The sequence below is a fragment of the Phascolarctos cinereus genome, unplaced genomic scaffold (genome assembly GCF_003287225.1).
Source record: "Phascolarctos cinereus isolate Bilbo 61053 unplaced genomic scaffold, phaCin_HiC Scaffold_5;HRSCAF=322, whole genome shotgun sequence".
Classification (NCBI taxonomy): domain Eukaryota; kingdom Metazoa; phylum Chordata; class Mammalia; order Diprotodontia; family Phascolarctidae; genus Phascolarctos; species Phascolarctos cinereus.
In genome coordinates, this window is record NW_027555958.1 from 316,072,591 (window position 1) to 316,099,581 (window position 26,991).

A 26,991-nucleotide genomic window follows, 5' to 3' on the forward strand; every position below is an offset into this window, starting at 1 on the left:
TTAGAATCACAGAATGTCAGAACTGGAAGGTACCTTAGAGATCACCTAGTCCAATGGTTCCCATTCAATGGTCTGAGAGTCTCTTGGGGGTTTCACAATGATGGTCCACATGTTAAAAATTCTTTAATGGAGTCCTCAGCCATAAACAATTAGGAGGAGAATATTATGAATAGTACATTAAATTACCTCTTTTCTCAAATATAAAGAGTGCTCAGTCAAATTTACAAGAAGAATTCCCCAACTGATAAATGATCAACAGCTATGAACAGGCAGTTTTCAGATGAAAATATCAAAGCTATTTATAGCCATATGAAAAAATACTCTAAATCACCACTGGTTAAAGAAATGCAAATTAAAACAACTCTGAGGTACAACCGTTCACCTATCACATTAGCTAATAAAATGGAAACGGAAAATGACTAATGCTGGAAGGTATGTAGAAAAACTGGGACACTAATGCATTGATGGTATAGTTGTGAATTGATTCAACTATTCTAGAGAGCAATTTAGAACTATGCTCAAAGGGCTATAAAACGAGCATACCCTTTGACTCAGCAATCCCATTAACTAGGTCATTACTTCAAAGAAATAAATTTTTAAAAAGCAAAAAGACCTATATGTACAAAAATATTTATAATAGCTCTTTCTGTGGTGGTAAAGAATTGAGGGGATGCCCATCAACTGGGGAACAGCTACACAAATATATGAAGGTAATGGAATATTATTGTGCTATAAAAAATGACAAGATGCTTTCAGAAAAACTTGGAAAAACTTACATGAACTAACGCAAAGTGAAGTGATCAGAACCAGAACAGTATATACAATAAAAGTCATATTGTTTGATGATCAACTGTGAATGACTCGGCAACCAATAATTTCAACAATCAATGATTCAAAACAGTTCTGAAGGACCAATGATGAAAAATGCTATCCACCTCCAGAAAAAAAATGATTAAGTCTAAATGCAGATCAAAGTATAGTTTTTTTTAATGTTTTTTTTTGGGGGGGGTTCCTTTGGTCTGTTTTCTCTCACAACATGACTAATACGGAAATATATTTTGCATGGCTGCACATGTATAATCTATATCAAATTGCTTGTCTTCTCAATGAGGGTGGAGGGAATCTGGAACTCAAAATTTTTTAAAATGAATGTTAAAAATTGTTTTTACATGTCATTGGAAAAAAAAATCATCCCTCTCTCAAGCTCTGTCCTTTGATTAGGTTTTGCAAGATTAAATTATTAATTAATTAAATACATCCTTAGTGAACTGTAACTCCCCATCTCTAGCTAGTAAGCAAGCCTTCATCCTTGAATTTTAAGCTGTAATCTAGAACTCTAAACCCTCTTCTCATATACCTCCTTGTCAGCCAGGGCTTCCTTCCTATCACTCTCCTCATACACCAAGGCTTTTTTTATCCCTGCCTCCCTGTTCTCCATCCACACTCCAGACGGTTCTGCAAACTCTTTGCCCAAGACATCATGATTGCTGGTACTTTAGCTTCTTCTGGTAGTGTCATCTGCACCCATCGTAATCCCCAGAAGTGGGCATTTGTCACCCATGTTGATAAATCTTGGGACAGTCTCTGTTATGTCTTAGATCTATGCCCTAGGAAGATAAAAGACCTCTCTACTCTAATCACTTCAACAAATGGCTTCTTCAGGATCCCTGATCCCTCAGAGAGTCACCAATTCCTACTTCCCATTTCTTCCTCAGAAACTTACTGGATGACCTCTCACCTTTCAGTTTCTGTGCCTCCTCTCTATCATTCTTAGGAGGACAAGTAGCTTCTTCCTCCACGAAGCATCTAGTTCCTTCCTCTTCAGACAGAAGCTCAAATTTTAAAACTATTCCTTTTCCTTTCTCCTCTGTATTTCAATCTTCCACTCTCTACCATCCTGACAAGGATAATTCCTCCACCTCAGATCTCTTTTTCCTCACAGAACACTTACTTTTCCTTCAGAAACAGCTTGCTATTCCTAACAATCTTTAAGTAGACAGAGCTCCCGCCTTGGAGTCAGGAGGACCTGAGATCAAATCCGGCCTCAGACACTTGACACTTACTAGCTGTGTGACCCTGAGCGAGTCAATTAACCCCGACTGCCTCACCAAAGAGAAAGAAAAACAACAAAAAAAAATCTTTTTAGTCATTCTTTAAAGAGTTATTCTTTAAGTCCCTTTCCCTTCTCCCCAAAAAGATCAGTCTATACGCAGAACATGGATAATTACTCAGCTGTGGTAGAAACACAAACATTGTTTACTAGATTCAAGTCACCAGACGATTTTCCATGTTCTATGTACCAGCTGGGATTTTCACCTTGTTTGTTTTTTTTAATAATTACAGGTAAACTTCAACCATAAGCACTCTGTTAAAGCCTTTAGAGCCAAGTATTACCTCCTTAATAAGATGACAACTCTAACTTCCTTTCCTTAATCTCAACAATTACACACAGTCCCACCTACTTCCTCTTCAACTTTATGTACCTGATTCATCCACTTGTCTGACCCAACTGAATTGACCATTCTATCAATTTACTTTATCCCCTTAATTGTTGTACTTACCTTTAAAAAAAAATTACCCAGCCTAGTCTTGCTAACAACTTTTGCTTCCTTTCCTTTTCAGATTCTATAGTTTAATCCTTCTTAACCCTTTCACGTTCTCATAACTGTTCTTGTTCCTCCTTTTCTTTCAACACAGAAGCATAATTTAGACCAATATATGGGCCTGGATATTCTTCTTCAAATATTTTTCAATTTCTCCATATTTCAACATACTTTTCCTCTCTCAATTCAAACTATAACCTATTTCATTAATCTACCTTCCAAGTCACCTACATAATTTCCTTTTCCTTCATATTTAGCCAAGTCCTTCTTCTTTCTTCTCCCAATCCTTTTTCTACAACCTCATCCAATAGAAGCTGAAAGGAGCAATCATCCTTACTGTCTGTCCACATTTACTGAATTAACCTATACACTGGAATGTTTTTCAGAAGGTGAGATTCCTTGAGTTGATCCATAATTTGGGTATTATACAAGAATTACAATTTTATAATGACATTATATGTGTAATTTTAAATACTGTTTATGCCTAGAATCCTGTTCAAAACCAAGCATTAAGGAGAGCAACTTAGCATAATGTTTTGTATATAATAGATGCTGTGGAAGAAAACCAAGCTAAGGCTTTGCTGAATTGAACTGTGGTTTGGGTTGATGAAGCATCATGATTTGATGACAGAAAATTTGTAGGCTTTGAAATTAAGACCTCCCCAGGAGTGGAGCCAAGATAGTGGAGTAAAAGCAAAGACTTGCTTGAGCTGTCCCCCAAACCCCTCCAAATATCTGTAAAAAACGAGTCTAAACAAATTCTAGAGCAGCAGAACCCACAAAAATACAAAGCAAAACAAATATGTAGCCCTGCAGCCCAAGACAACCTAGATGGTTGATGGGAAAGGTCTGTTGAACAGGCTGGGAGAGGAGTGCAGTTCAACATGAACCATGCAAGCAAAGACCATGCCTCAGCAAACCTTGAGCAGGCCTCAGAGGACTGAATCACAAGCAGCTGTGGCAGTTTCCAGACTTCTCAATCCACAAACACCAAAGACAACTTAGAAGGTCAATAGGAAAGGTCTGTCAGACCTGGGTGAGAGAGGAACCTGGTCTGGCCCTGGCCCCAGCCCTGAAATGGTGGCAGCAGCAGCAGCTGCTTCCAGAGCTCTAGGCCCACAGACAGTGGGGGGATCAAGCAGCTGATCAGAGGGGAATTGAAGGGATCTCTTTGTTGGTGCCGAGATGGGATTCCCTTGCTTTGCCTGTGCCTGGATCTGGGTCACAGTCCTGGGTGGTGGTCCTGGGGCAAGGAGAAGTGTTGGGTGTGGTGGAGCTTATGGTGGCAGTGCAGAGAGAATCCTCCTCACAGTTCAAAGACAGAAAAGAGTGCTTATAGTCACTCACAGACTAGAGCACAGGCCAAGAAAGGAGTAAACACCTCGCCTTTGATCATACCACCTTGGAAGAACTGAAAATTTACAGGTGCCTAGAAGTATCTCTGAAAACAGCTGCACCAAACTCCTGAAGCTTGGGACAGTACACCCTCCACACTAGAAGCAGAGCCCTACCTTAACAAAGAGTTAAAAAGTCAAACAATTAGCTGGGAACATGAGCAAACAGTACAAAAAATTCAGACTACAGAATCTTACTTTGGTGACAAAGAAGATCAAAACATACAATGAGAAGAAGATAACAAAGTCAAAGCTCCGACATCCAAAGCCTCCAAGAAAAATATGAATCAGTCCCAGGCCTTGGAAGAGCTCAAAAAGGAGTTTGAGAAGCAAGCAAGTAAGAGAAGTAGAGGAAAAACTAGGAAGAGAAATGAGAGTGATGCAAGAAAATCATGAAAAACAAGTCAACAGCTTGCTAAAGGAGACCTAAAAAATTAATGAAGAAAATAACACCTTAAAAAATAGACTAACCCACATGGCAAAAGACATCCAAAAAGCCAATGAGGAGAAGAACGCCTTAAAAAGCAGAGTTGGCCAAATGGAAAAGGAGGTCCAAAAGCTCACTGAAGAAAATAATTCTTTAAAAATTAGAATGGAGCAAATGGAAGCTAATGACTATGAGAAATCAAGAAATTATAAAACAAAATCAAAAGAATGAAAAAACAGAAGACAAAGTGAAATATCTCACTGGAAAAACAACTGACCTGGAATATAGATCCAGGAGAGATAATTTAAAAATTAATGGACTACCAGAAAGCCATGATCAAAAACCTAGACATCATCTTTCAAGAAGTTATCAAGGAAAACTCCCCCGATATTCTACAGCCAGAAGGTAAAATAGAAATTGAAAGAATCTACCAATCACCTCCTAAAAGAGATCCCAAAAGGAAATCTCCTGGGAATATTTATAGCCAAATTCCAGAGTTCTCAGTTCAAGGAGAAAATTATTGCAAGCAGCCAGAAAGAATCAATTCAAGTATTGTGGAAACACAATCTGGATAACACAAGATTTAGCAGTTTCTACATTTAGGAATCAGAGGGCTTGGAATATGATATTCTGGAGGTCAAAGGAGCTAGGATTAAAATCAAGAAATCACCTACTTGGCAAAACTGAGTATAATCCTTCAAGGGAAAAAATAAACATCCAATGAAATAGAGGACTTTCAAGCATTCTTGATGAAAAGACCAGAGCTGAATAGAAAATTTGACTTTCAAATACAAGACTCAAGTGAAGCATGAAAACGTAAACAGGAAAGAGAAATCATAAGAGACTTACAAAAGCTGAACTGTTTATATTCCTACATGGAAAGATGATATTTGTAACTATGAGACCTTTCTCAGTATTAGGGGAGTTGGAGGAAAAATTTTACATTATACATATGTGTGTTTTGTGTGTGTGTGTATGTGTGTATGTATATATGTACAAAGGGAACTGGGTGAGTTGAATATGAAGGGATGATATCTAAAAAATAAAATTATGGGGTAAGAGAGGATTATACTGGGAGAAAGAGAAAGGGAGGGGTAGAATGGGGTAAATTATCTCACATAAAACAGACAAGAAAAAGCTTTTACAGTGGAGGTTAAGTAGGAGGAGGTGAGAGGGAATGAGTGAATCTTACTCTCATTGGATTTGGCTTAATGCAAGAATAACATACACACTCAACTGAGTATGGAAATCTATCTTACCCTACAGGAAAATAGGGGGGAAGGGGATAAGAGAAGGGGGATGACAGAAGAGAGGGCAGAATGGGGGAGTGGGTAATCAGAAGCAAACACATTTAAGGAGGGACAGGGTCAAAGAAGAGAACAGAATAAACAGGTGGTGGGATAGGATGAAGGGAAATATAGTTAGTTTTTCACAACATGACTTTTATGGAAGTGTTTTACATGACTACACATGTATGACCTATACCGAGTTGCTTACTTTCTCAATGAGGGTGAGTGGGAAGGAGGAAGGGAGAGAATTTAGAACCCAAAGTTTTAAAAACAAATGTTAAAAATTGTTTTTACATGAATCTTGGAAATAAGATAAACAGGCAATGGGGTACAGAAATCTATCCTGCCCTACAGGAAAACAGAAGGGGAAAGGATTATGACAGAAGGGAGGGCAGATTGGGGAAAGGTGTATTCAGAATGCATACCTTCTTGGGGTAGGGGGAGAGGAGAGATGGGGAGAAAATTTGGAACTCAAAATCTTGTGGAAGTAAATGTTGAAAACCAAAAATTAATAAATTAATTAAAAAAAAAGAAATTAAGACCTCCCCAAAACAGGCCTAATTATGACTTCTTTAAATGGTAAAGAATACTTGTGAATATATAAATAAGCTTAGTTTAAATAACATTGAAAAGAGAGTGCAAGAAGCGCCTCTTGGGGCAGCTAGGTGGCGCAGTGGATAGACCACTGGCCCTAAAGTCAGGAGGACCTGAGTTCAAATGTGGCCTCAGACCAAACACTTGACACTTACTAGCTGTGTGACCCTGGGCAAGTCACTTAACTCCAAATGCAAAAAAAAAAAGTGCGTCTGGTTACTAGGTGTATCATATGTGACGCAGAAATCACAGATAATGTTCACATATCAAGAAACAACCTAGCACAATGACTTACAAAGAAAAGCAGCTCAATAAATTTTTAAAAAAAATAGGAAAAGAGGTGATTTTCTGAAGGGAAAGAAAACCATTGAGGTGGTAAGCTAGACTTTCACTTTCTAATTAAATCTTTCCAGGAGGTAATGAATCTGCACCTTTCAATCCATTTTTACAAGTGTGGTTGACTAAAATGTAAACTGACACTCAATTCAATTTAATGAGCATTTATTAATCACCTGTTTACTGAACATCATATGATCCCTGCCCTCATTTATTTACGCTCTAGTAGTGAGAGATGACAGAGATATAATATATTATAAGTGTACTTGAGAGGTAAAAAACAAAAAGACAACCTGTCAGAAAGGCTATTTCAGTAGTAAAAGCAGGTAGTAACGAAGGCCTGCATTAAAGAGCATAACAGTAACAACAGACAGAAAGGTGCAGCTGCAAGAGGCTCCACAGACATACAATTAAGACTTAAGTAATTTGGTATGAAAAGTGAGGCAAAAGATAGAATAAAAAAAATAACACCAATATTTTAAAAATAAGAGACTATGTAAATGGTACTTGGGGAGGAAGGTAATTAGGTTGATTTTGAACACACTGAATGAGAAGTCCTGGCAGGACCTACAAAAAAAGATGTTCTAAAGCCAGTTTGACATGCAGGTTTAGAGCTCAGAAGAGAGGTTATGACTAAAGATACAGACACGAGAGGCATCTTCATAGATGTGGTCTTAGGAATGAGTAAGAGTAAAGAAGAGAGGATAGAGACAGAAAAAGAGACAAAGAACAGTGAGAACAAAAGAGAAACAGAAGAGATCTAGGAAAGCCAAGGAAATGGGAGTGTTTCTAAAGGGAAAGAAAAAAAAAGTGTCCACTATAAGACAGCAGGCAAAAGTTCTTGTAATCAAATGCTACAGAAAGATGAAAACTGAAAAAAGGTCACTGGATTTGACAATTAGTCATGGGTAACCTTTGCAAGAGCTGTATCTGGTGAGGGGAGAAGTCAGATTGCAAGGAATAGAAGAAAATAGATGGTGAGGAGGTAGAGGCATCAGCCATAGACTACTTTTTTTCCGAAGTGTTATAATCAAAGGGAAGAAAAAAGATGGAACAGTAGGTAGATTTAATTCAATATTCAAAATTCACTCGTAAAAATTTAGAAGATAGGATAGAAAGAAAAAGAATCAGGATTTGAATTCTAGGCTTTGCTGCTATGTGATGTTGGGCAGCACACCTAAACTTTCTGGGCCTCAATTTTCTCATCTGTAAAATTAGTAGGTTAGACTGTTCAAACTTCAAATTCTAGTTTTATACTCCTATTATCTAACGGCCAAGAGAAAGCTTTTTCGAGTGCAGGCCTTGAGAACATTTTGTAGGCTAATGAGAGAGAATCAGTGAGGAGGATAAAGATGTAAGAGACAGGATAATAAGTGAAGTAAGATTCTGAAGGACAAAGAGGAGCATAGGACTATGGATTCAAGTAGAGATTAGCTCCATGAAAGAGAACAAATAACTCTTAACTCTGTCATCAAAAAGGAAGAGAAGAGAATGTGATGATGATGCTGCTGAAAGATTCTGAGGAAGGAAAATGACACAAAGAGAGGCAAAACATTAGAGTGACAGGAGACTTCTTTATCAGTAAAATTAACTTAATTCTGCAAATATTTATTGAGCACCCAAGATTATCAAGGTGTTGTGCTGCGTGACACAAAGACAGAGACAGCATTAGGTCTACTCTCAAAGAGCTTACAGTCTAATGAAAGTAGAAATGGGGAGAAAAGGCAAGAACACAATGGATGACAGAAGGGAGAGAGTGTGCTAAGTATTGCTATAGTCAATTATATGAATGGATGTCATATACAAGTGGCTTTAACTTTTTCAACTTGATCTTTGTTCAGGTATCACTAGGGAATAAATAGGTCCGAAGGATGAAAGTTTTAGAAAAGTATACTGGCTTAACAGTAAAACTTCCTAACAAGAGCTATTCAAAAGTAGATTGGACTGAGTTCCTCATCTCAGAAAGTTACCAAGCAAAGACAAAATGACTATTTGATAAGGATGTACAGAATTCAATAGGTTAGTCTGAATGACCTCTGAGGTCCTCATTAACTCAGAAATACCACAATTCCTTTAAACAGAATGTCCTAAGAGGTACTGCATTTACACATATTATATATCCCATATAATGCTAATCTAACCACTGTCATTTAACAATAATATCACTAGTATATGCTAACAAAACCCCACCAAAACATCATAAACCCTACTCTTCAGCCCAAGACAAAAACTGGATGGTCAATAATGATTAAAAATAGTAGCATTAAATTCCCCAATGTCTTATTGCTTAGTGTGTGTGTGTATAAATATCATTCCTAAAGACCTAGCTACACTCCTATAACATTGCTTTCCCTTATGCCATGTTTTTGTGGAAATAATTAATAGTTAGGTAATACATACTTTTACAATACCTATTTCAATTCTAAACTTGAAATACTAAACCTGTCACTTCTAGTTAGCTAAAATGACTCTTCTTTCAGATGCAATTTGTTCCAGTCAAGGGCATATTGACTAGTTCAGCTCTATTTAAATTCAGTGTGACCTCACATTTATAGTGGGTACCATATTGCTTGGCATTTCAAGAGATGTGAGAGGGACAGAGAAAGTAGAGAATTTGGAGCTCAAAATAGAAAAATGAATATTAAAAATTTAAAAATAAAAAAGTATAAGATACTCACATAGTTTCTTCATCAATATCATTTTCCTCAGTATTACTAGTTGCTGTTGAACTGGCAGAAGAACTGCTACCATCTAAATGGTTTACTTCATCTTCTCCAACAAGATCTATATCCAGGTCTCCATCTGAAAGCTCATGCTATCAAAGCAAAGGGGAAAAAATGGATAAGATACACACAAACATAGATATACACACAAATACTCATACAAACTTAGAAACTTAAGACTTCTATTTAATGCAAAATCTTCCAGGAACAATACTAATATGCAGGTATCCATAGTTATGAAGTGATTTCACCTTCTTCTGAACTTTGATAACAATTATCACCTATAACATTTGGTAATTCAATCATGTACTGCCTTGTGACATTTTTATTATGGGTTTATAGTATTAAATATTTTGTTATATGAGGTGTGTGGTATAATGGACAGAGCAATGAAGGTGAGGTCAAAACACCTCAGTTTCCTCCTCTGGAAAATGAGAGGGGTTGGATTTTGATCCCTAAAGCTGTGATCCTATGGTTTATCTTTTCACATGTTTATGTTTTATCTCAACTAGACTGAAGAGCAGAGACCACATCTCATCCTTCATTGTCTCCCCCACAGTACCTTACAAAGGACTGTCTACATGTCAGGTACTCAATAAATATGTGATTTTATCAGTTCTCCAAAACTACATCAAGGTTCTACAGTTTCCTCTGGTATGGGTGCTCTCTTCACCAAAGAAGAAGGCAGCCTCTCTGCAATTTAGAAGAATTATCATTAAGAGTTACTGAAACCAGCATTATCTTGTGGCCAAACTTTTCAAATTTAGCTACCCTACTCTTCACATATCCAACATATATACTACCATTGGGCCTGTTCCTGAAGATTTTCCAGCTTTTTATTCCAGGGCCCAAGTTCAGCTAGGACAGCCTTTAAAAACAAAGAGTCATATTGACTAGGGAATGGCTAAACAAACTAGTACATAACTGTAATGGAAATATTACCATAAAATAAAAAATAAAGAATTTGGAGAAGCACGGGAAGTTATATATAAAGTGAAGCTTTTTATGTGCCAGATACTGAGCTAAGCTTTGGGGAAAGAAAGGCAAAAAATAGTCCTTGCTCTCGGTGAACTAACACATTCTAATGGGAGAATCAACATTCAAACAACATTAAATTAACATTCAAACAAGAAACACACACAGTTGTGAGTAATCTCAGAGAGAAGAAACTAGTATTTAGGAAGAAGAGGAAAGCTTCCTGTAAAAGATGAGATTTTAGCTGAGACATGGAGGAAGCCAGGGAAGTCAAGAAACGAAGGTGAGAAGGAAGAGTATTCCAGGCATGGGGGACAGCCAGCAAAAATGCACTGAGAGTTATGAGATGAAGTGTCTTGTGAAAGGAACAGCAGGGAGGCCAGTGTTATTGGATTGAACAGTACACTGAGAATAAAGTGCAAGAACACTAGAAACATAAGGAATCGTCAAGTTATGAGAGTCTTTAAAAAGCCATGTAGAAGATTATTTTCATGTTTTTAAATGCATAAAATCAAATTCATGGGATCATAAAGGAAACTAATTATATTGAAATAAAGTTATCAAGGTATTGAAAAAACAAGTTCATGGACCCTTGGTTAAGAACCCCTACTAAGTAACAATGTATTACTTTGGCCAAAATAATTATCAACTGATGGCTAGCCTTTCTAACTTCAGTGGTAATTGGCCTTTTCATTTTAAATCAGTTGCATGTACAACACAACAAACACAGTCCTTTGCCGGGCCAAACTTTAGGTATTTTCAGCTTACTAGGACCAATGAGAACTTATGCTCCATTGGTACTCCTAGGATCAACTCAATACCACAATGAAGCAGAAGTATGCTAAGTAGGCTTTTATGAAAGAACATAATTTTCAACCTCAATAAATCAAAAATACTTCCAAACCAGTTGGTAGGCAAAAAAATTTTTAACACTTTAATTTTATCTTATGTTGATCGTTTTTGTTGCCTTTATGGTGATGCTCTGCTAATTCTCTTGAGAAATGCTGAAGTAAGTAAGAACAGTAAAATGAAGTAGGCAGAATCAAGAAAACAATATACACAATGATTATAACAATGTAAATGGGTGAGAAACAGAATAAAATTAAATAAAGCTGGGTAACTGGAAGGACTAAGCTTGGTTTGACAAAAAGAGATGAAAAAATGAAACTTCCTCCTTTGCAGAGTTGGGAAACAATAGGTACGTATTGCTGCACATACTGTCAGATTCAGATGATGTATTAATGGACTGATTTTTCTTTTCTCTTGCTTCTTCATTCTTCATTACAAGAAATGGCTCTAGTAGTGGAAAGATGCATTTGAAATGAAGGTGATATAAAAACAAACATGGGGTTTCCTCAGGAGAAGGAACTCCCAAATGAGTAAAGCCCTTCCACCAATTCAGAATAGGATGTGCTCTGCAATTTAAAATCTTAGAAAACGGCCTATAGCATGGAACAGTTGGTTACATGACTCGACCACAGTCACAGAGCCAGAACATGGGAGAAGCAAGACTTAAACACAGGTCTTCTTGTCTGAACCCAAATTTCTAAACACTACCTTTCTGCAATCGATAATTTGTTTTTATTTTTAAATGTAAAAATGTACTTATTCATAACTTTTGAGAAGTTGATTCCATTCCTTCCCAAAAAGTCTATAATATGGACAAAATGCTAAGAAAAATTAGACAGTAGCTTACGCTAAAACAAAAATATACATCTGATGTATACAAACTTTAAAAAGCAATATTACAGGCAGTATGAATGTAAATTACACTTAAAATATCTTTAAATGACACACAGCTACAAACTTAAAATTATGGCAAAACTTAATAATCACATCTTTAGTGAAATATATTTACACATTCAGTCAGTGCCTTAGTTCTGCAAGTTAAAAAAGGAGATGAATTTACAGATATCCTTGCTTATCATACAGATTAAAATATTTGAACAGCCATGTGATTTTTAAAAATACAGCAAGAATTTACATCACTATTTGCATCTTAATCTTCCTATGCTAAGGAAGCGCATTACCACTGTTATGAAGAAAAAAAAGCTACTAAGGAAACTACATGTCAATTTAGCTGCTGAAATTATATTAGATTCCCTAGCAAAACCAAGAAATGCAGCCCAACTTGGGGGTATTTTGCTCCCTTAGCCTTTAGTTCATATTCAACAAAATGGGAAAAAGAAAGGCTAACATGCGGGAATAATTCTTTTTTTTAAAACCCCACAAGGTTACCTGTATTTACCCACGATGAAGCTTCATAGGACTTCAGAAGGGGATTTTACTAGCGTCTGATAAATGTCAGTTTCTGAGTATTATGGCACACAGTAATCTAAAATTTACTAGGTCTATTTCTAAAACTACCTTACTACTGAATACAGTTGTTCTAGACTGCTACCACATATTTAACTCCAAAGTGCCTGGGGTACTGTGACTCAGCTTCTGCTTTACAAAATGGAGATCTTATAAATGAGTTTTATGGAGACATAATATACAAAAAGGCAAGATTTTATGCAATTCTGTCTTGTTCCTCTCTGGCTTCCTTCAAGTCTCAGATCAAATCCACCTTTTATAAGAAGCCTTTTACAATCTCCCTTAATTCTAGTGCCATCCCTCTGTTAATTTTTTCCAATTTATCCTTATATATTTTGTTCATATATAGTTATCTGCTTGCTGTCTTTCCTATTAGAGTAAGAGCAGGATTGGGATTGTCTTTGCCTTTCTTTGTATCTCCAGTGTTTAGCACTATGACTGGCACACAATAGGAAGGAAAGAAGGAAGTATTTATTAAACCCCTACTATCTTTACAAATATTATCTAATTTGATCCTCACAGCACTTTTGTTAGGAAAGTGCTATTATTATCTCCATTTTACAGATGAGAAAAACTGAAGCAACCAGAGACAGGTTAAGTGACTTGTCCAGGTTTATACGCTAGTAATTGTCTGAAGATGGATTTGAACTCGAGTCTTCTTAACTCTAGGGCCCAGTGCTCTATCTATTGTGCTACCTAATGACCTCCACAGTAGGCATTTAATAAATGTTCACTGACTTACTGACTGTTGAATGACAGAAAAATATCACGACACTCATATCAAAACCAACACTGAAACGAGAATATTTTCCTACATTATAATCTTCGTGTTGGATCTTTTCTTCATCCTCTTCATCCTCTTTGGCCTCTCTTACTGAAGCTGTAGCAGGCATACCCTCAAGAAGCAATTCACAACTTGATCCTGCTTTCTTAGCTCTCACCTCAAGACCATCACCATTTTGAGGGCTAAGGTGAGTGTCTGGTGGTGACATGCCTCTTGATTTTTGGGATCGGGAAAGTTCAATGGTAAGTCTCTTTAAAAAACAAATCAATACATACAAAACATTAAACATAGGCAATGCTTAATCACATGCTAAATGAGGTAGGTATTTCTACTTACCTCAATACATTCTACTTCTTTTTAGGAAACCCTAAAATAATTTCATTACATCTACTCCAACCCTAGTCAAAATCTCTTCCATTCTTCCATTTCCTGTGACTGAATAAACTATTCTACTTCCCTCATATTCAATCCTATAGGTAGTAAGAGCAGTAAATATTATAATGTTCAATATATTAGTTAAATTTGTTTAACTGATAGTCTTGACACGCAATAAAATAACAAATCAGAATGGAAAATTTTGACAGCATTTCATCACATACATTTCCCTCTCATGAATTCTCTCTCCCATATTCTTGCAAAGAAAAAGAAAAATATTTCCCTAAAATTTCTTCTCTGCTTTTCAAAAAAAATTATATTTTGGCAACACAATGTTACTACTAATTCACAAAAAATCCTCATCTTGCAAGGGCTTTCTTTATGGGTAATAATGCTGTCTTCTCTGTCTCTTCATGCTCAGGAAAAAAATATCCTTTTAAAAATGGCTAAAAATCTCAGTCTTTGGAAGAGAAATCAGAGAAACCAAATAAGTCTCCAAGAAATGGAAGAATCTGAACAGAGTTGCAGACTCCAAGAATTACAAAATGGGAAAAGAATGTTCAAGTCTGCCTCAATTATCAATAGCAAATAGTAATTCTATCATCTACTAGCTAATTTAGTAACCAAAAAGTCCATTTAAAGCATAGATCTAGAGACAGATGTTACCTGCTTACCTCTTTAAGATTATTAATTTGTTGGATATAGCTAGTTTGGGCAGTTTCCAACTGAGTAATATACCAATGTTGGTCCCGGCATTTTTGGAAGAAAGTTGGTGAACGCACTTGAAATCTTAAGAAATGTACACAAACAAAAAGACCTATAAATACATGCACATATACACAGAAATAACAGCTAAATTAAAAACTAATTCAAAGAATAAAATTTTATTACTAAAAACAAGGCCTTAAATTTACATTTAAATTCTAAGTTTCTAGGTCATTTGATCAGTCTAAATTTCCAGTATAAACCACCTGAAATCTTGCATTGACTAATGGATCATTTTCTCTAAATTCAGTTTTTAAGTTAGCTATTTGAAACCCAGGAGGCATTTTCCCCCACAGAAACAAATGACAACTAATTGCAATAAACATTTATTAAGTGCCTCCAGTATACAAAGCAACATCCTAGATCTCAGGAATATAAAGATAAAATGAAACTGTCTTTGGCTTCAAGAAGTTTAAGGCGAGGGGGGAGGGAAGGGTGTAACAGCAGTACGTGTATATATATAGAAATACATGAATATAAAGAATATATAAAGTAATTTCAAGTGAGAGAGAATGTTAATATGGCATCCTACAGAGGTAGTATTTAAGTTTTGCTTGGAAAAAAAGTTAGGATTCTATTAGGCAGCGGTGTGGAAAGAATACATTCCAGTCATTGGAGTTAGCTGCTTGTATCCAAAAAAATGGAAGAGGGAAGCAGTAGATGGAATGCTCTATCCTGGAGTTACCTAGAAAGGCAATATTAGCCCATAAAAGCCTATTTAACCTATAGTGTGGCTGAACTATAAGGCACTTCCAGGAATGTAGCAAACCATGTGGTACTGAAGAAACAAAGGGGGGGAAATATTTCCTTCCCCTTTCCCAGGTGCAAGGCTACACCTCTGCAAAATGTACACATTGGCTTTAGCAATTTTCTCTCCATCTCCCTTTCTTATGTCCCACTTCCAAAGTCCTCAAGTAAACTGCTCTAATTCAATGTGGGGCCCACACCATACCATAGAGTGCTCCAGTATCCAAAATTAAAGCTTTATCACCCTTCTTCAGCTGAAATAAAAATTTCCAAACCACCTATTCTCAGGTAGGAGTTAGAAGGAAAAACCATGTGAACTATTTCAAAATGACTCTATGAATCACACAAAATAGCAGAGACTTCTAGTCAACTCAAACAAATGTCTAACTGGTTAAACTTCAAGCAGTATAATAAAGTAAGCTAGGAACATTTCAGGAAGCAAGGCTAGAGATACGTTTTGGAAGAGAAAGCCAGATAGCTAGGCCAGGCCAGTCTGAGAGTCTGCCTCCAAGGTTAGCTCCCTTAAGGTATTTCTCTAGTTCTAAAGCCAAAGATTTGCTAAAAATTCTGAATTTTTCCTACAACTCCCATTTATTAAAGCCAGAAGGAACTTTCAAGATAGCATAGTCCAATCACCCTCATTTTACAGAATAAAAATGAAGTGATTTGCTAACCTCTCACAAAACTAACATGTGAAAAAAGATTGGAACCTAGTTTAGTTCAATGCTCTACCACAACAAGCTAGCTACTTCTTCTGACCTAGGGACATGCATGGCAGAAAGGAGACAGCTATTTTCAAATGAAGTTAGAAGAGGGAAGGTGACTTGCTCAACAAAGTCACTGAGGTAGTATAAGTAACAGGGCCAGGACTTCTATTCAGGTCTTCTAAACCTAATTCCAGAGCTTTTTCCTCTATACCACATCACCTTAAAGTGATTTATAGTCAAATGATTACCGAATTTACTAGGTGCATGGTGATCAAATACTATTTATTAAATACTAGTAAATATAAATCACAATATTTAATATTGATACTAATAATAGAGTTGGCACTGCAGAGTGGCAAAAGTACTAGTCACATCCTGGTTCTTGACACTAATGACCTGTGTGATCACATCCATTAGACTGTAAACTCCTAAAGGGCTCTTTTTGTATCCACAGTGCTTAGCACACTGCCTGACTCATAGTATGTGTTCCATAAATGTTTACTGACTTAATTCTGAGGCTCTTTCTCCATATTTAAAAGTAGTTAAAATTTGTATTGCCTACCTTACCAGGTCAGCTGACCCACAATCTTAAAGCACTACAAAAATGTGAACTACTATATATTATTATTACAAAGGTAACATGGCATAACAGATAAGGGTGGTAGACTGGGGAATCAAAAAGACCTGGGTTCAAATCCCACCTCTAACAAACGTATTAGACACTGTACCTCTAAATGACTCAAGCAACTCCCCAGCACTTATGTTCTTAAACCATGGACCTGAGCCCAAGAGTCTTGGGAATATTAGTTCCTGCCTCCCAGAACACTGGTCCTGTTTCCAGGGGAGCAACCCTTGTCTAAAATGAGTCAGACATCCCCACCAACTACAGCTCAACTGCCATGAACAGGGTGGGAAGCCAGAAGGTGCTATATGCCAGGAAAGTCAAATGACCATGACCACTACCTCCCTTCAGACCCTGATGGAAACAGCCCAGAACACTGAGCATAAGAGCCCTTATAATAGCAAAGCCCACAAAACTGTAGGTCCTAGTTCCAACCTAGCCTTTAAATAAATCAACTCTTGTGAAGATGTGACCTAGCAACTATTTGTGCGGGTACTGAAGCCCGAGCTTCCTCAGCAGACAGAGGTATTAAATACCTGGAAAAGAAAGTTCTCATCATCAAAATAACTGACACTATAAAATGGCTCAACATCAGAAATAGTGTTTTTATCAACAGAAATGACATTATATATGTTAACTATCTGCTTTGTGGCTACACTGTAATGACCATGGGGCCTCTCCATCTGACTTGCAACAAGAACCTCCAATATGTGTTATCTCCTTAATTAGTATGCGAGTACCTTGAGAGCAAGGACTGTATTGCTTTTCTGTTTATATACCTGGAACTTAGCAGTTCTTTGCTCATAGAAATAACTTAGCAGTTCTTTGTTTAGTAACTGCTTCTTCATTCCTCCATTTTCACTGATGGAAATAGAATAGGAAAACAGATTGGCTGGCTGTATTATTAGATAGAGGACTCATATGGATGAGATCACAGGTTTACTACAACAGTCAACTATTTTATTAATTTCATTATGAAAATTACTTTTAATGTAAATGTTCAGCACTAGTATTTATTTTTCACAGAACAGTGTTCTCAGAATTTTACTTTAAAATAAAGGATAAAAGTCACAATATGAAATTTCCCATTACCTTAAAACCACTGTATCATTTTGCCGGTTCAAATAGCCTTCATTTGCAAGTAAATCCAAACGAAAAAATCTATTATAACCCCAGCATTCTCCAACTTCAAAATCAGATGCAAATTCTCGAATGATATTCTTGGCAGGATCATTGGAGGACTGATGAACCATCTCAACACGGTACTCATATCTAACATTGGAAAAAAATCCATTAAGAAATAGTTAAAGGATATTAACAGTTCTCTCAAAAGAACTGTTAACAACTAGGGGAAGGATTCCTCCAATTCATCAATAATAAGCAAAGTAAAAGTCAGATGTGCAAGTCAAAAAGCAACTCTGAGGTTTCACTTTATTCTCAAAAAAATGTGCAACACAAGAGACAGAAAAGACAACGTTGACAGAACAGAGAAAAGAAATACACACTACACACTATTGGTGGAACTGTGAATTGGCTTTAGCAATTTTATTTTTATAAAAAATAACCATTCTGGAAGGCAATTTGGAATTCAACTAAATGATTCATACCCTTTGAACCAGAGATTCACACTGCTAAACACATACTCAAAGTAGGTAAAAAATGGAAAATGGTCCTATATATACCAAGATAGTCATAGCAGCAATTTTATGTTATAGCAAAGAAATGAAAACAAAATACATGTCTGCTGACTAGAGAATAGCTAAAAAAAAATTGTGGCATGTGAATGCAATAAAATAGAAGCATGAGAAGACATGAACTGATGATGCACAATGAGGACAAGCTAAGTAGAACCAAGAAAAACACATTAACACTGACCACAATGTAAATGGAAAGAACATAAATATGAAACTGAACATTATAATGACTAACTTTGGCCACAGAGATGAGATGAAAAAACAATTTCTTCCCTTCTTTGTAGAAATGGAGGATTATACATGTGGACTACTGCATATACTGTCAGACAAGACTGATGGTTAGAATCGCTGCACAACTTTCCTCCCCTTTCTTAATTTTTTTTATTCAAATGGTACACTGGGTAAAAGGAGAAGGGGAGGCTGGAGGTCGAGAATATATTAAAAAATAAAGGTGACATAAAAACATACCCTATTCAGTTATCAACTAGAAATGTGCCATCACTCTTATTAACATGGCCCTTTAAGAAAATTTCACTCAACACTTAAAGCTGCAAGAAATCCTCCTTTTTAAAAAGGTAAAGAATATCACTTGGCAGTCAGCATTACTTAAATTACAGAAGGCTACACATCAGTATATTTTACCAAAAAAAAAAAATGACATTCACAAAAAATGTGAAGCGGGCTTTTGTCAATAGCAGATCGCGTTTAAGTAAGTCTTCAAATGAAGGTTAGACAACCACCTGTTAGTGATATTATAAGAATTTCAGACATGTTCAAATTTAAACTAGATGGAATTTGGGGGCCCCATCCAACTCTGAGCATGTGATACTGCAGAGTGACTAGAGAAGCCCAGGCTTCTGACATATTACCTTTTTATTAACTGTGAATGACCAAGATATTCTGAATATTATAAATATTCACATCAACTACGAAGGACCTATGAAGGAAGACATTATCCACTCCAAAGAAAGAACTGATAAATACAAGTATGCACAGCACAATTATACACACACACACACACACACACACACACACACACACACACACGTATATGTACATGTCTATCCGTGTCAAATGATGGCCTTCACTAATGTAGGGTGAGAAAGGAGACAGGCAGACAGTTTAGAACTTAAAATGTAACCAAAAAAACACATAAAATTACATTAAAAAAATTACTGTCTGGGTCAGTTGGAGCTTCAGGTTTAAAACAAAACACACTGACACACTATGCCACACATTTTACATCCAGATGCACCAAGACATAGCAAAAACTGTTTTATAAGTATAACAAAAAGGCAAAACATGTTAAAAATATATACTAAGGAAATCAATACTCAATCATGTTTCTTACTTGGACGTTTCTGGCAATCCAGCTGAGAGTTCCAGGAACACAGAGAGGTAATAACCACGTACAACTCCATTTCCATCCTTAAAAAGAATAGGTTGTATCTACTGATTAACCTATAAATTCCATGTACTGGAGACCAATACGTACTATTTTACCTATGAATCTATCTAACAGAAACCTAATCTGGGGGCAGCTAGGTGGCGCAGTGGATAGAGTTCCGGACCTGGAGTCAGGAGGACCTGAGTTCAAATTCGACCTCAGACACATAACACTCAATAACTGTGTGGCTCTGGGCAAGTTAACCCCAACTGCCTCACCAAAACAAACAAACAAAAATAAACCTAATCTGTCTGGATAAAGTAATAAACACATAAGACACTTCAGAGCCAGAAACTACAATATTAATGGTAAATCATCTCTATTTTAACATCTTAGTATATTAGCAATTTAATAAAATGAGATTATTTTGTGCTAACTTTCCTTTCATTTGTCCAATGCTGTGAGGAATGAATAAGGAAAGATACAATTTTATTTATTCTGACATACAGAAAAAATAAGCAATAATATTTTAAAGTTATTTGTCTTAAAATTTTATAACATTAAGCAGCAAATATTCCTAAAAACACTGTTAAAAAGTAAAATACATGTAACTCCACTAGAATTAAGACATAAAAAGATACAACTGCATCTTTTTTTGTTTTTAAATAATTAATTATAAATCTAACTTGTTTTTAACAAGAGCAGTGATTCAAATATATGAAACAAGGGGCAGCTAGGTGGCAGAGTGGATAGAGCACCAGCCCTGGATTCAGGAGGACCTGAATTCAAATCCAGCCTCAGAAACATAACACTTACTAGCTGTGTGACCCTGGGCAAGTCACTTAACCCCATTGCCTAGCAAAAACAAAAAACAAAACAAATATATGAAACAGCATAAAAAATAAGGTCATAAAATGAAAATTTTAAAAACAATAAAGTTAAAGTGATTTTTTCAATGTGTCTGTAAAATTTCACTATTTACCTATTGCAAATACCAGATCCCAACATATCTACATTGACTAACACAAGCAGCGTGGTACCCACAGAAAGGCAGTGTGGTATAGTGACCTTGGAGTCCAGAAGACCTGGGTACAAATCCCATCTCTGCAATCTACTAGGTATGTGACCCTGAGTAAATCACTTAACTTACTTGTCTTACTTAATTTACGAATTTACTTAACTACATGACTCTGAGTAAGTCACTTAACTTGCCTTAATGCAACTCTCTAAGAAAGTAAGTTGCAGAGAAGGTAAAGATCTGTAGACATGAAGATATAAGGCAGCTATGTGAAACAATGGATAGAGCAATGGACCTACAGTCAAAAAGACAAGTTCAAATTCAGCTTCAGAAGCATACTATCTGAACCTGGGCAACTCAGGTAACCTCTCAGTCACAGTTTCCTCATCTGTAAAACCTAATTGCACCCACCTCCCAGAATTGGAGCTATTACTACTACTACTGCTATAATTGGGGGAGGGAGTGTCTAATTTTATATTTCATGACATTAGAATGTTTGACCAGTACAGAATTAAAGCTAAGGATGAATTTCATAAGTGTCATCTTTATTAGCTTGACACAAAAACGAACTCATGCTTTATTTCTGTAAAATTATTTTATAATTGACTTTATATATATATATATATAAAGTTCCACAGGATCTTAATAGGTTAATTTGTTAATGTTTTGCTGCTAAACTATGTGTAACTTACCTATCAATTTTTAAACATATGATTGCCAATATGTAAAGATACATTGACAATAGGAGAGGGTATTATATTCTGCTATACTACCTAAGTTGTTTATTATTTTAATTAATGATCTTATTTCTCTTGAGTTTTCTAAATAAAGAATTATACCCTCTGCAAATAATTATTTCAATCTCTCCTTATCACAATAACTATTCGTCTAATTTTTCTCATTTTATTGCTATGGTTACACTTCCAGTACCATGCCAGATAACATTATTGAGAGTGAGCAGCTTTGCAAACCCTTGTTCTGAGTGGAAAAAAAATGTTTCAAGTAAACAGAATACTAGGTGTTTTTCTTTTAAAAAAAAGTTTTTATTGATATTTTCTGTTTCTTACATCACTATAATATCCTAGAGTATCACTTCACCTCCCCCTCCCAGAGAGCCTTCCCACATGACAATAGTATTTTTTAGAGAGTGAAAAAAAGTCAGCACAACTGATTAATAAATTGAAAAACTCTGAAAATGTGTGCAATACGTTAACACTTGTGGACCTCCTACCTCTACAAAGAAGTGCGGGAGGAGGAAGTCTTCTCATCTCTCTTCATTCAAGTCCTGCTTGGTCTTTTTAATTTTGATACATTTGCTTTTGATTTTTTTTTGATATAAATTTATTTTTAGTTTTCAATATTCACTTCCACAAGTTTTTGAGTTCCAAATTTCTCACCCCTCCCCCACCCCAAGATGGCATGCATTCTGAATACCCTTCCCCTGGTCTGCCTTCTCTTCTATCTCTCCCCCTCCCTTCTCTTATCCCCTTCCCCTTCTATTTTCCTGTAGAGCAGGATAGACTTCTGTACCCCATTTCCTGTGTTTCTTATTTCCCAGCTGCATGTGAAAACATTTTTTTTTAAAAAAAACATGTGTTTTTAAAACTTTGAATTCCAAATTTTCCCCCGTCCTCCCTCCCCACCCACCCTCACTGAAAAGGCAAGCAACTCAACATAGGTTGTACATGTGCAGTTATACAAAGCACTTCCTTAGTAGACATGTTGTGAAAAACTAACTCTATTTCCCTTAATCCTATCCTGCCCTCCCATTTATTCTATTCTTTCTTTTGACCCTGTCCCTCCTCAGAAGTATTTGCTTCTGGTTACCCTCTTTCCCAATCTGCCCTCCTCTCTTGTCCCCTTCTCCCCCTATTTTTCTGTAGGGTAAAACAGATTTCCATACCCAACTGAATGTGTATGTTATTATCTCCTTAAGCCAAATCCTATGAGAATAAGATTCCCTCATTCCCTCTCACCTTCCCCTGTTTCCCCTCCACTGTGAGAGACTTTTCTGTTTTTTTTGTGAGATAATTTACCCCATTCTACCTCTCCCTTTCTTCTCCGAGTATCATCCTCTCTCATCCCTTAATTTTATTCTCCAGATATGACCCCTTAATCTTCAACTCACCCTGTGCCCTCTATCTATCTGTATATATACATACAATTTTTTTCCTTCAACTACCCTAATACTGACAAAGTTCTCATGAGTTACAAATATCATCTTTCCATGCAGGAATGTAAACAGTTCAATCTTAATAAGTCTCTTATGATTTCTCTTTCCTGTTTACCTCTTCATGTTCCACTGGAGTCCTGTATTTGAAAGTCAAATTTTCTGTTTAGCTCTGGTCTTTTCATCAGGAATGCTTGAAAGTCCTCTATTTCACTGAATGACCATTTTTTCCCCTGAAGGATTATACTCAGTTTTGCTGGGTAGGTGATTCTTGGTTGTAATCCTATCTCCTTTGCCCTCCGGAATATTATATTCCATGCCCTGCGGTCCTTTAATGTAGAAGCTGCTAAATCTTGTGTTATCCTGATTGTGTTTCCACAGTACTTGAATTGTTTCCTTCTGGCAGCTTGTAATATTTTCTCCTTGACCTGGGAACTCTGGAATTTGGCTACAATATTCCTAGGAGTTTTTCCTTTGGGGATCTCTTTCAGGAGGAGATCTGTGATTCTTTCAATTTCTATTTTGCCCTCTGGTTCTAAATATCAGGGCAGTTTTCCTTGATAATTTCTTGAAAGATGATGTCTAGGCTCTTTTTTTGATCATGGCTTTCAGATAGTCCAATAATTTTTAAATTCTCTCTCCTGGATCTATTTTCCAGGTCAGTTGTTTTTCCAATGAGATATTTCACATTGTTTTCTAATTTTTCATTCTTTAGGATTTGTTTTACAGTGTCTTGATTTCTCATAAAGTCACTGCTTCCAATTGCTCTATTCTAATTTTTAAGGAAGTATTTTCTTCAGTAATCTTTTGGACTTCCTTTTCCATTTGGCCAATTTTCTTTTTAGGGCATTTTTCTCCTCATTGGCTTTTTGGACCTCTTTTGCCATTTGGGTTAGGCTATTTTTTAAGGTGTTATTTTCTTCAGTATTTTTTTGGGTCTCCTTTAGCAAGCTGTTGACTTTTTTTCATGATTTTCTTGCATCACTCTCATTTCTCTTCCCAGTTTTTCCTCTACTTCCCTTACTTGCTTCTCAAAATCCCTTTTGAGCTCTTCCAAGGCCTGGGACTGATTCATATTTTTCTTGGAGGCTTTGGATGTAGGAGCTTTGACTTTGTTGTCTTCTTCTGGTTGTATATTTTGATCTTCTTTTTCACCAAAGTAAGATAATATAGTCTGACTCTTTTTGCACTGCTTGCTCATGATCCCAGCCAATTACTTGAGTTTTAAACTCTTTGTTAAGGTAAGAGTCTGCTTCCAATGTGGAGAGTGTACTGTCCCAAGCTTCAGGGGTTCATGTAGCTGTTTTCAGAGATACTTGTAGGGACCTGTAAATTTTCAGTTCTTCCAAGGTGGTATGATAAGGGGCGAGGTGTTTACTCCTTTCCTGGCCTGTGACCACAAGTATTCCTTTCTGTCCCGTAACTGTGAGGAGGGGTTCCTCTGCACAGCCACTACAAGCTCCACCAAGCCAGCATTCCTCCTCACCCCAGCACTGCCGCCCAGAACTGTGACCCAGATCCACACATGGGCAAAGCAAGAGATTCCTGCCTCAGCACTGGCAAAGAGATCCCTGCAGTCCCTCTCTGATCAGCCACTGGATTCCCCCTCAGTCTGTGGGCCAGAAGCTTGGGAAGCAGCTGGCCCCCCCCTCCCCGGGCCAGGCTCTTGGGGAATGGAGCTGAGACCCCGCCTTCCTCTCTGACCACCGACAGAAACAGACTTTTCCCACTGACCTTCTAAGCTGTCTTTGGCATTCATGGATTGAGGAGTCTGGAAACCTCCACAGCTGCCCACGATTCAGTCCTCTCCAGGTATGCTGTGGCCTGTGCGTCCACGCTGTGCTGCGCTCCCAGCCCAGCGTGATACACCTTTCTGATCAATCATCCAGGTTGTTTTGGGCTGGAAATTTGTTTCGCTCTGTCTTTTTGTGGGTTCTGCTGCTTCAGAATTTGTTTAGAGCCATTTTTTATGAGTATTTGGAGGGGTTTGGGGGAGAGCTCAAGCAAATCACTGCTTTCACTCTGCCATCTTGGCTCCGCCCCCTGCTTTTGATTTTTAATGTATTATTCTATTTATAATGTAGCTACCATACATATTTCTTAGCTCTGTTTACTCTACATCAGTTCATAACATTTTTCTATGCTTCTTTATATTCATCACACATGTCATTTCTTACAAGATGATAATATTCCATTACATTCAGGTACCATAATTTGTTTAGCCACTCTCCAATTGATGGACATCTACTTTGTTAATAATTCTTAGCTATCACAAAAAAAGTGCTGCTATAAATATTCGAAGAATTTTTTTCTTATCAATGGCTTCCATTTGGTATAACTAAAGAAGTCTGTAGTTAAAAGGGCCTAGACATTATAATCATTTTATTTGCATAGTTCCAAATTGCTTTCCAAAAAGGTATACCATTTCAATGCTCCAATAATGATGTATTTGCGTGCTTTATCTTTCCAAAATCCCTCCAACAAAAATGGCTGTCATTTTATTTCATTTCTGCCAATTTGCAGGGCGTGAGGTGAAATCTCAGGATTGTTTGGATCTACATTTCTCTTATTATGAGTGATTTGGAGCATTTTTTCACGTGGTTGCGAATATGTTGCAGCTCTTTTGAAAACTACTTGCTCATATCTTTTGACCATTTATCTATGTGGGAATGGCTTATTAGTTTTATATGGTTTTATTAACTGTTCACATATCTTGGGTACTAAACCCTTATCAGAAAATTCTGATACAGTGATTTTCCTCATTTGACCACCTCCCTTCTTATCCTGGATGCATTAAGGTTGGCTGTACAGAAGTTTTTCAGTTTCAAATAATCAAAATTATCTTTTATTTTTTGTAACTGGATAAGAATATATTTTTTACTTATAGATATGAGAGGTATGTGATTTTTCTTTTTTTATATATGATGATCTTTATTATTAAGGTCACATATCCATTTAGAATGTATTGTGGAATAAGTTGTTATTTTAAGCCTAATTTCTGCCACATTGCTTTACAGTTTTCCTAGCAGTTTTTAATAAATACGGAGTTCTTCTCTAGCTAATTTATGTTTTCCCACTTTAGAAACACTATGGTTATTGAGTTTTACTGTTTCTGAACCTCCTCTCTCTACTCTGCCCCACTGATTTCTGTATTCTTTACCCAACACCAGATGGTCTTGATGACTGATGCTTTATAAGACAGTATGAAGTCTGAAAGGGCTATTCCCCCTTCATCCTCATTTCTGTTCATCATTTCCCTTGACAGTCAAGATCCCTTGTTTTTTTCTATCTATGTGGGAATGGCTTATTAGTTTTACATGGTTTTATTAACTGTTCACATATCTTATCAAGCTCTGTAAAGTACCCCCCTTGTAATTTGACTAGCAGACCACTATAAGTGTAAATTAATAATCTAGCCATGAGCACTGAACATTCCTCAAGTTATTCAGTAGATTGATCCAAAGATACTTTGTGCATTTTGTAGTTATTTAAAATGGGATTTCCCTTTCTCTTATTACTTCCTGTGTTTTGTCATCATTATATAGAAATATTGTTGATTGTTGATGATTTGTTTTGCAGCCTGTGACTGCTGAAGCTATTTCCTCAATCAGTATCTCTGCTAATTCCCTAGGGTTTTCCAAGTAAACTATGATATCCACAAAGATAGTTTCATCTCCTCTTTACACATCTCTATTCCTTTAATTCCTCTCTCTTGTCTAACTGCTATTGCTAGCATTTCTAGAATGATATCAAATTAATAGTGGGGAGAGTGGTTATCCATGTTTTTTTATTTACCGAAAAAGCTTCTAATGAATCTCACTGAATATGATATATACTTTTGGTTTCAGATATGATTTTTATTACATTAAAAGAAACAGTCCTTCTATACACCTATATTTCATAGAATTTTTAGCATAAAAGTTACAATTTCTCATACTTTTTCTGCAGCTACTGAGAAAATCATGTGGTTTGGGATGTTTTGGTTTTTAATGTGATTAATTATGTTGACTGTCTTCCTAATGTTGAACCATCCTTGCACTCCTGGTATAAATCCCATTTAATCAT

General features: G+C 36.5%; 1 protein-coding gene across 4 annotated transcripts in view; it reads right to left on the reverse strand.

Moving 5' to 3' along the window:
• TRIM37 (tripartite motif containing 37) overlaps nucleotides 1-26,991 on the reverse strand; it is a 114,374-nt gene that overhangs the window by 27,213 nt on the left and 60,170 nt on the right. For all 4 annotated transcript variants that reach the window (XM_020991856.2, XM_020991858.2, XM_020991854.2 and 1 more), the window contains 5 exons: nucleotides 19,703-19,779; nucleotides 17,750-17,929; nucleotides 14,491-14,605; nucleotides 13,473-13,691; nucleotides 9,322-9,458 (listed from right to left, as the gene is read on the reverse strand). In XM_020991856.2, coding sequence (XP_020847515.1) covers nucleotides 9,322-9,458; nucleotides 13,473-13,691; nucleotides 14,491-14,605; nucleotides 17,750-17,929; nucleotides 19,703-19,779 — 728 coding nt within the window. The remainder of the gene's footprint in view (nucleotides 1-9,321; nucleotides 9,459-13,472; nucleotides 13,692-14,490; nucleotides 14,606-17,749; nucleotides 17,930-19,702; nucleotides 19,780-26,991) is intronic.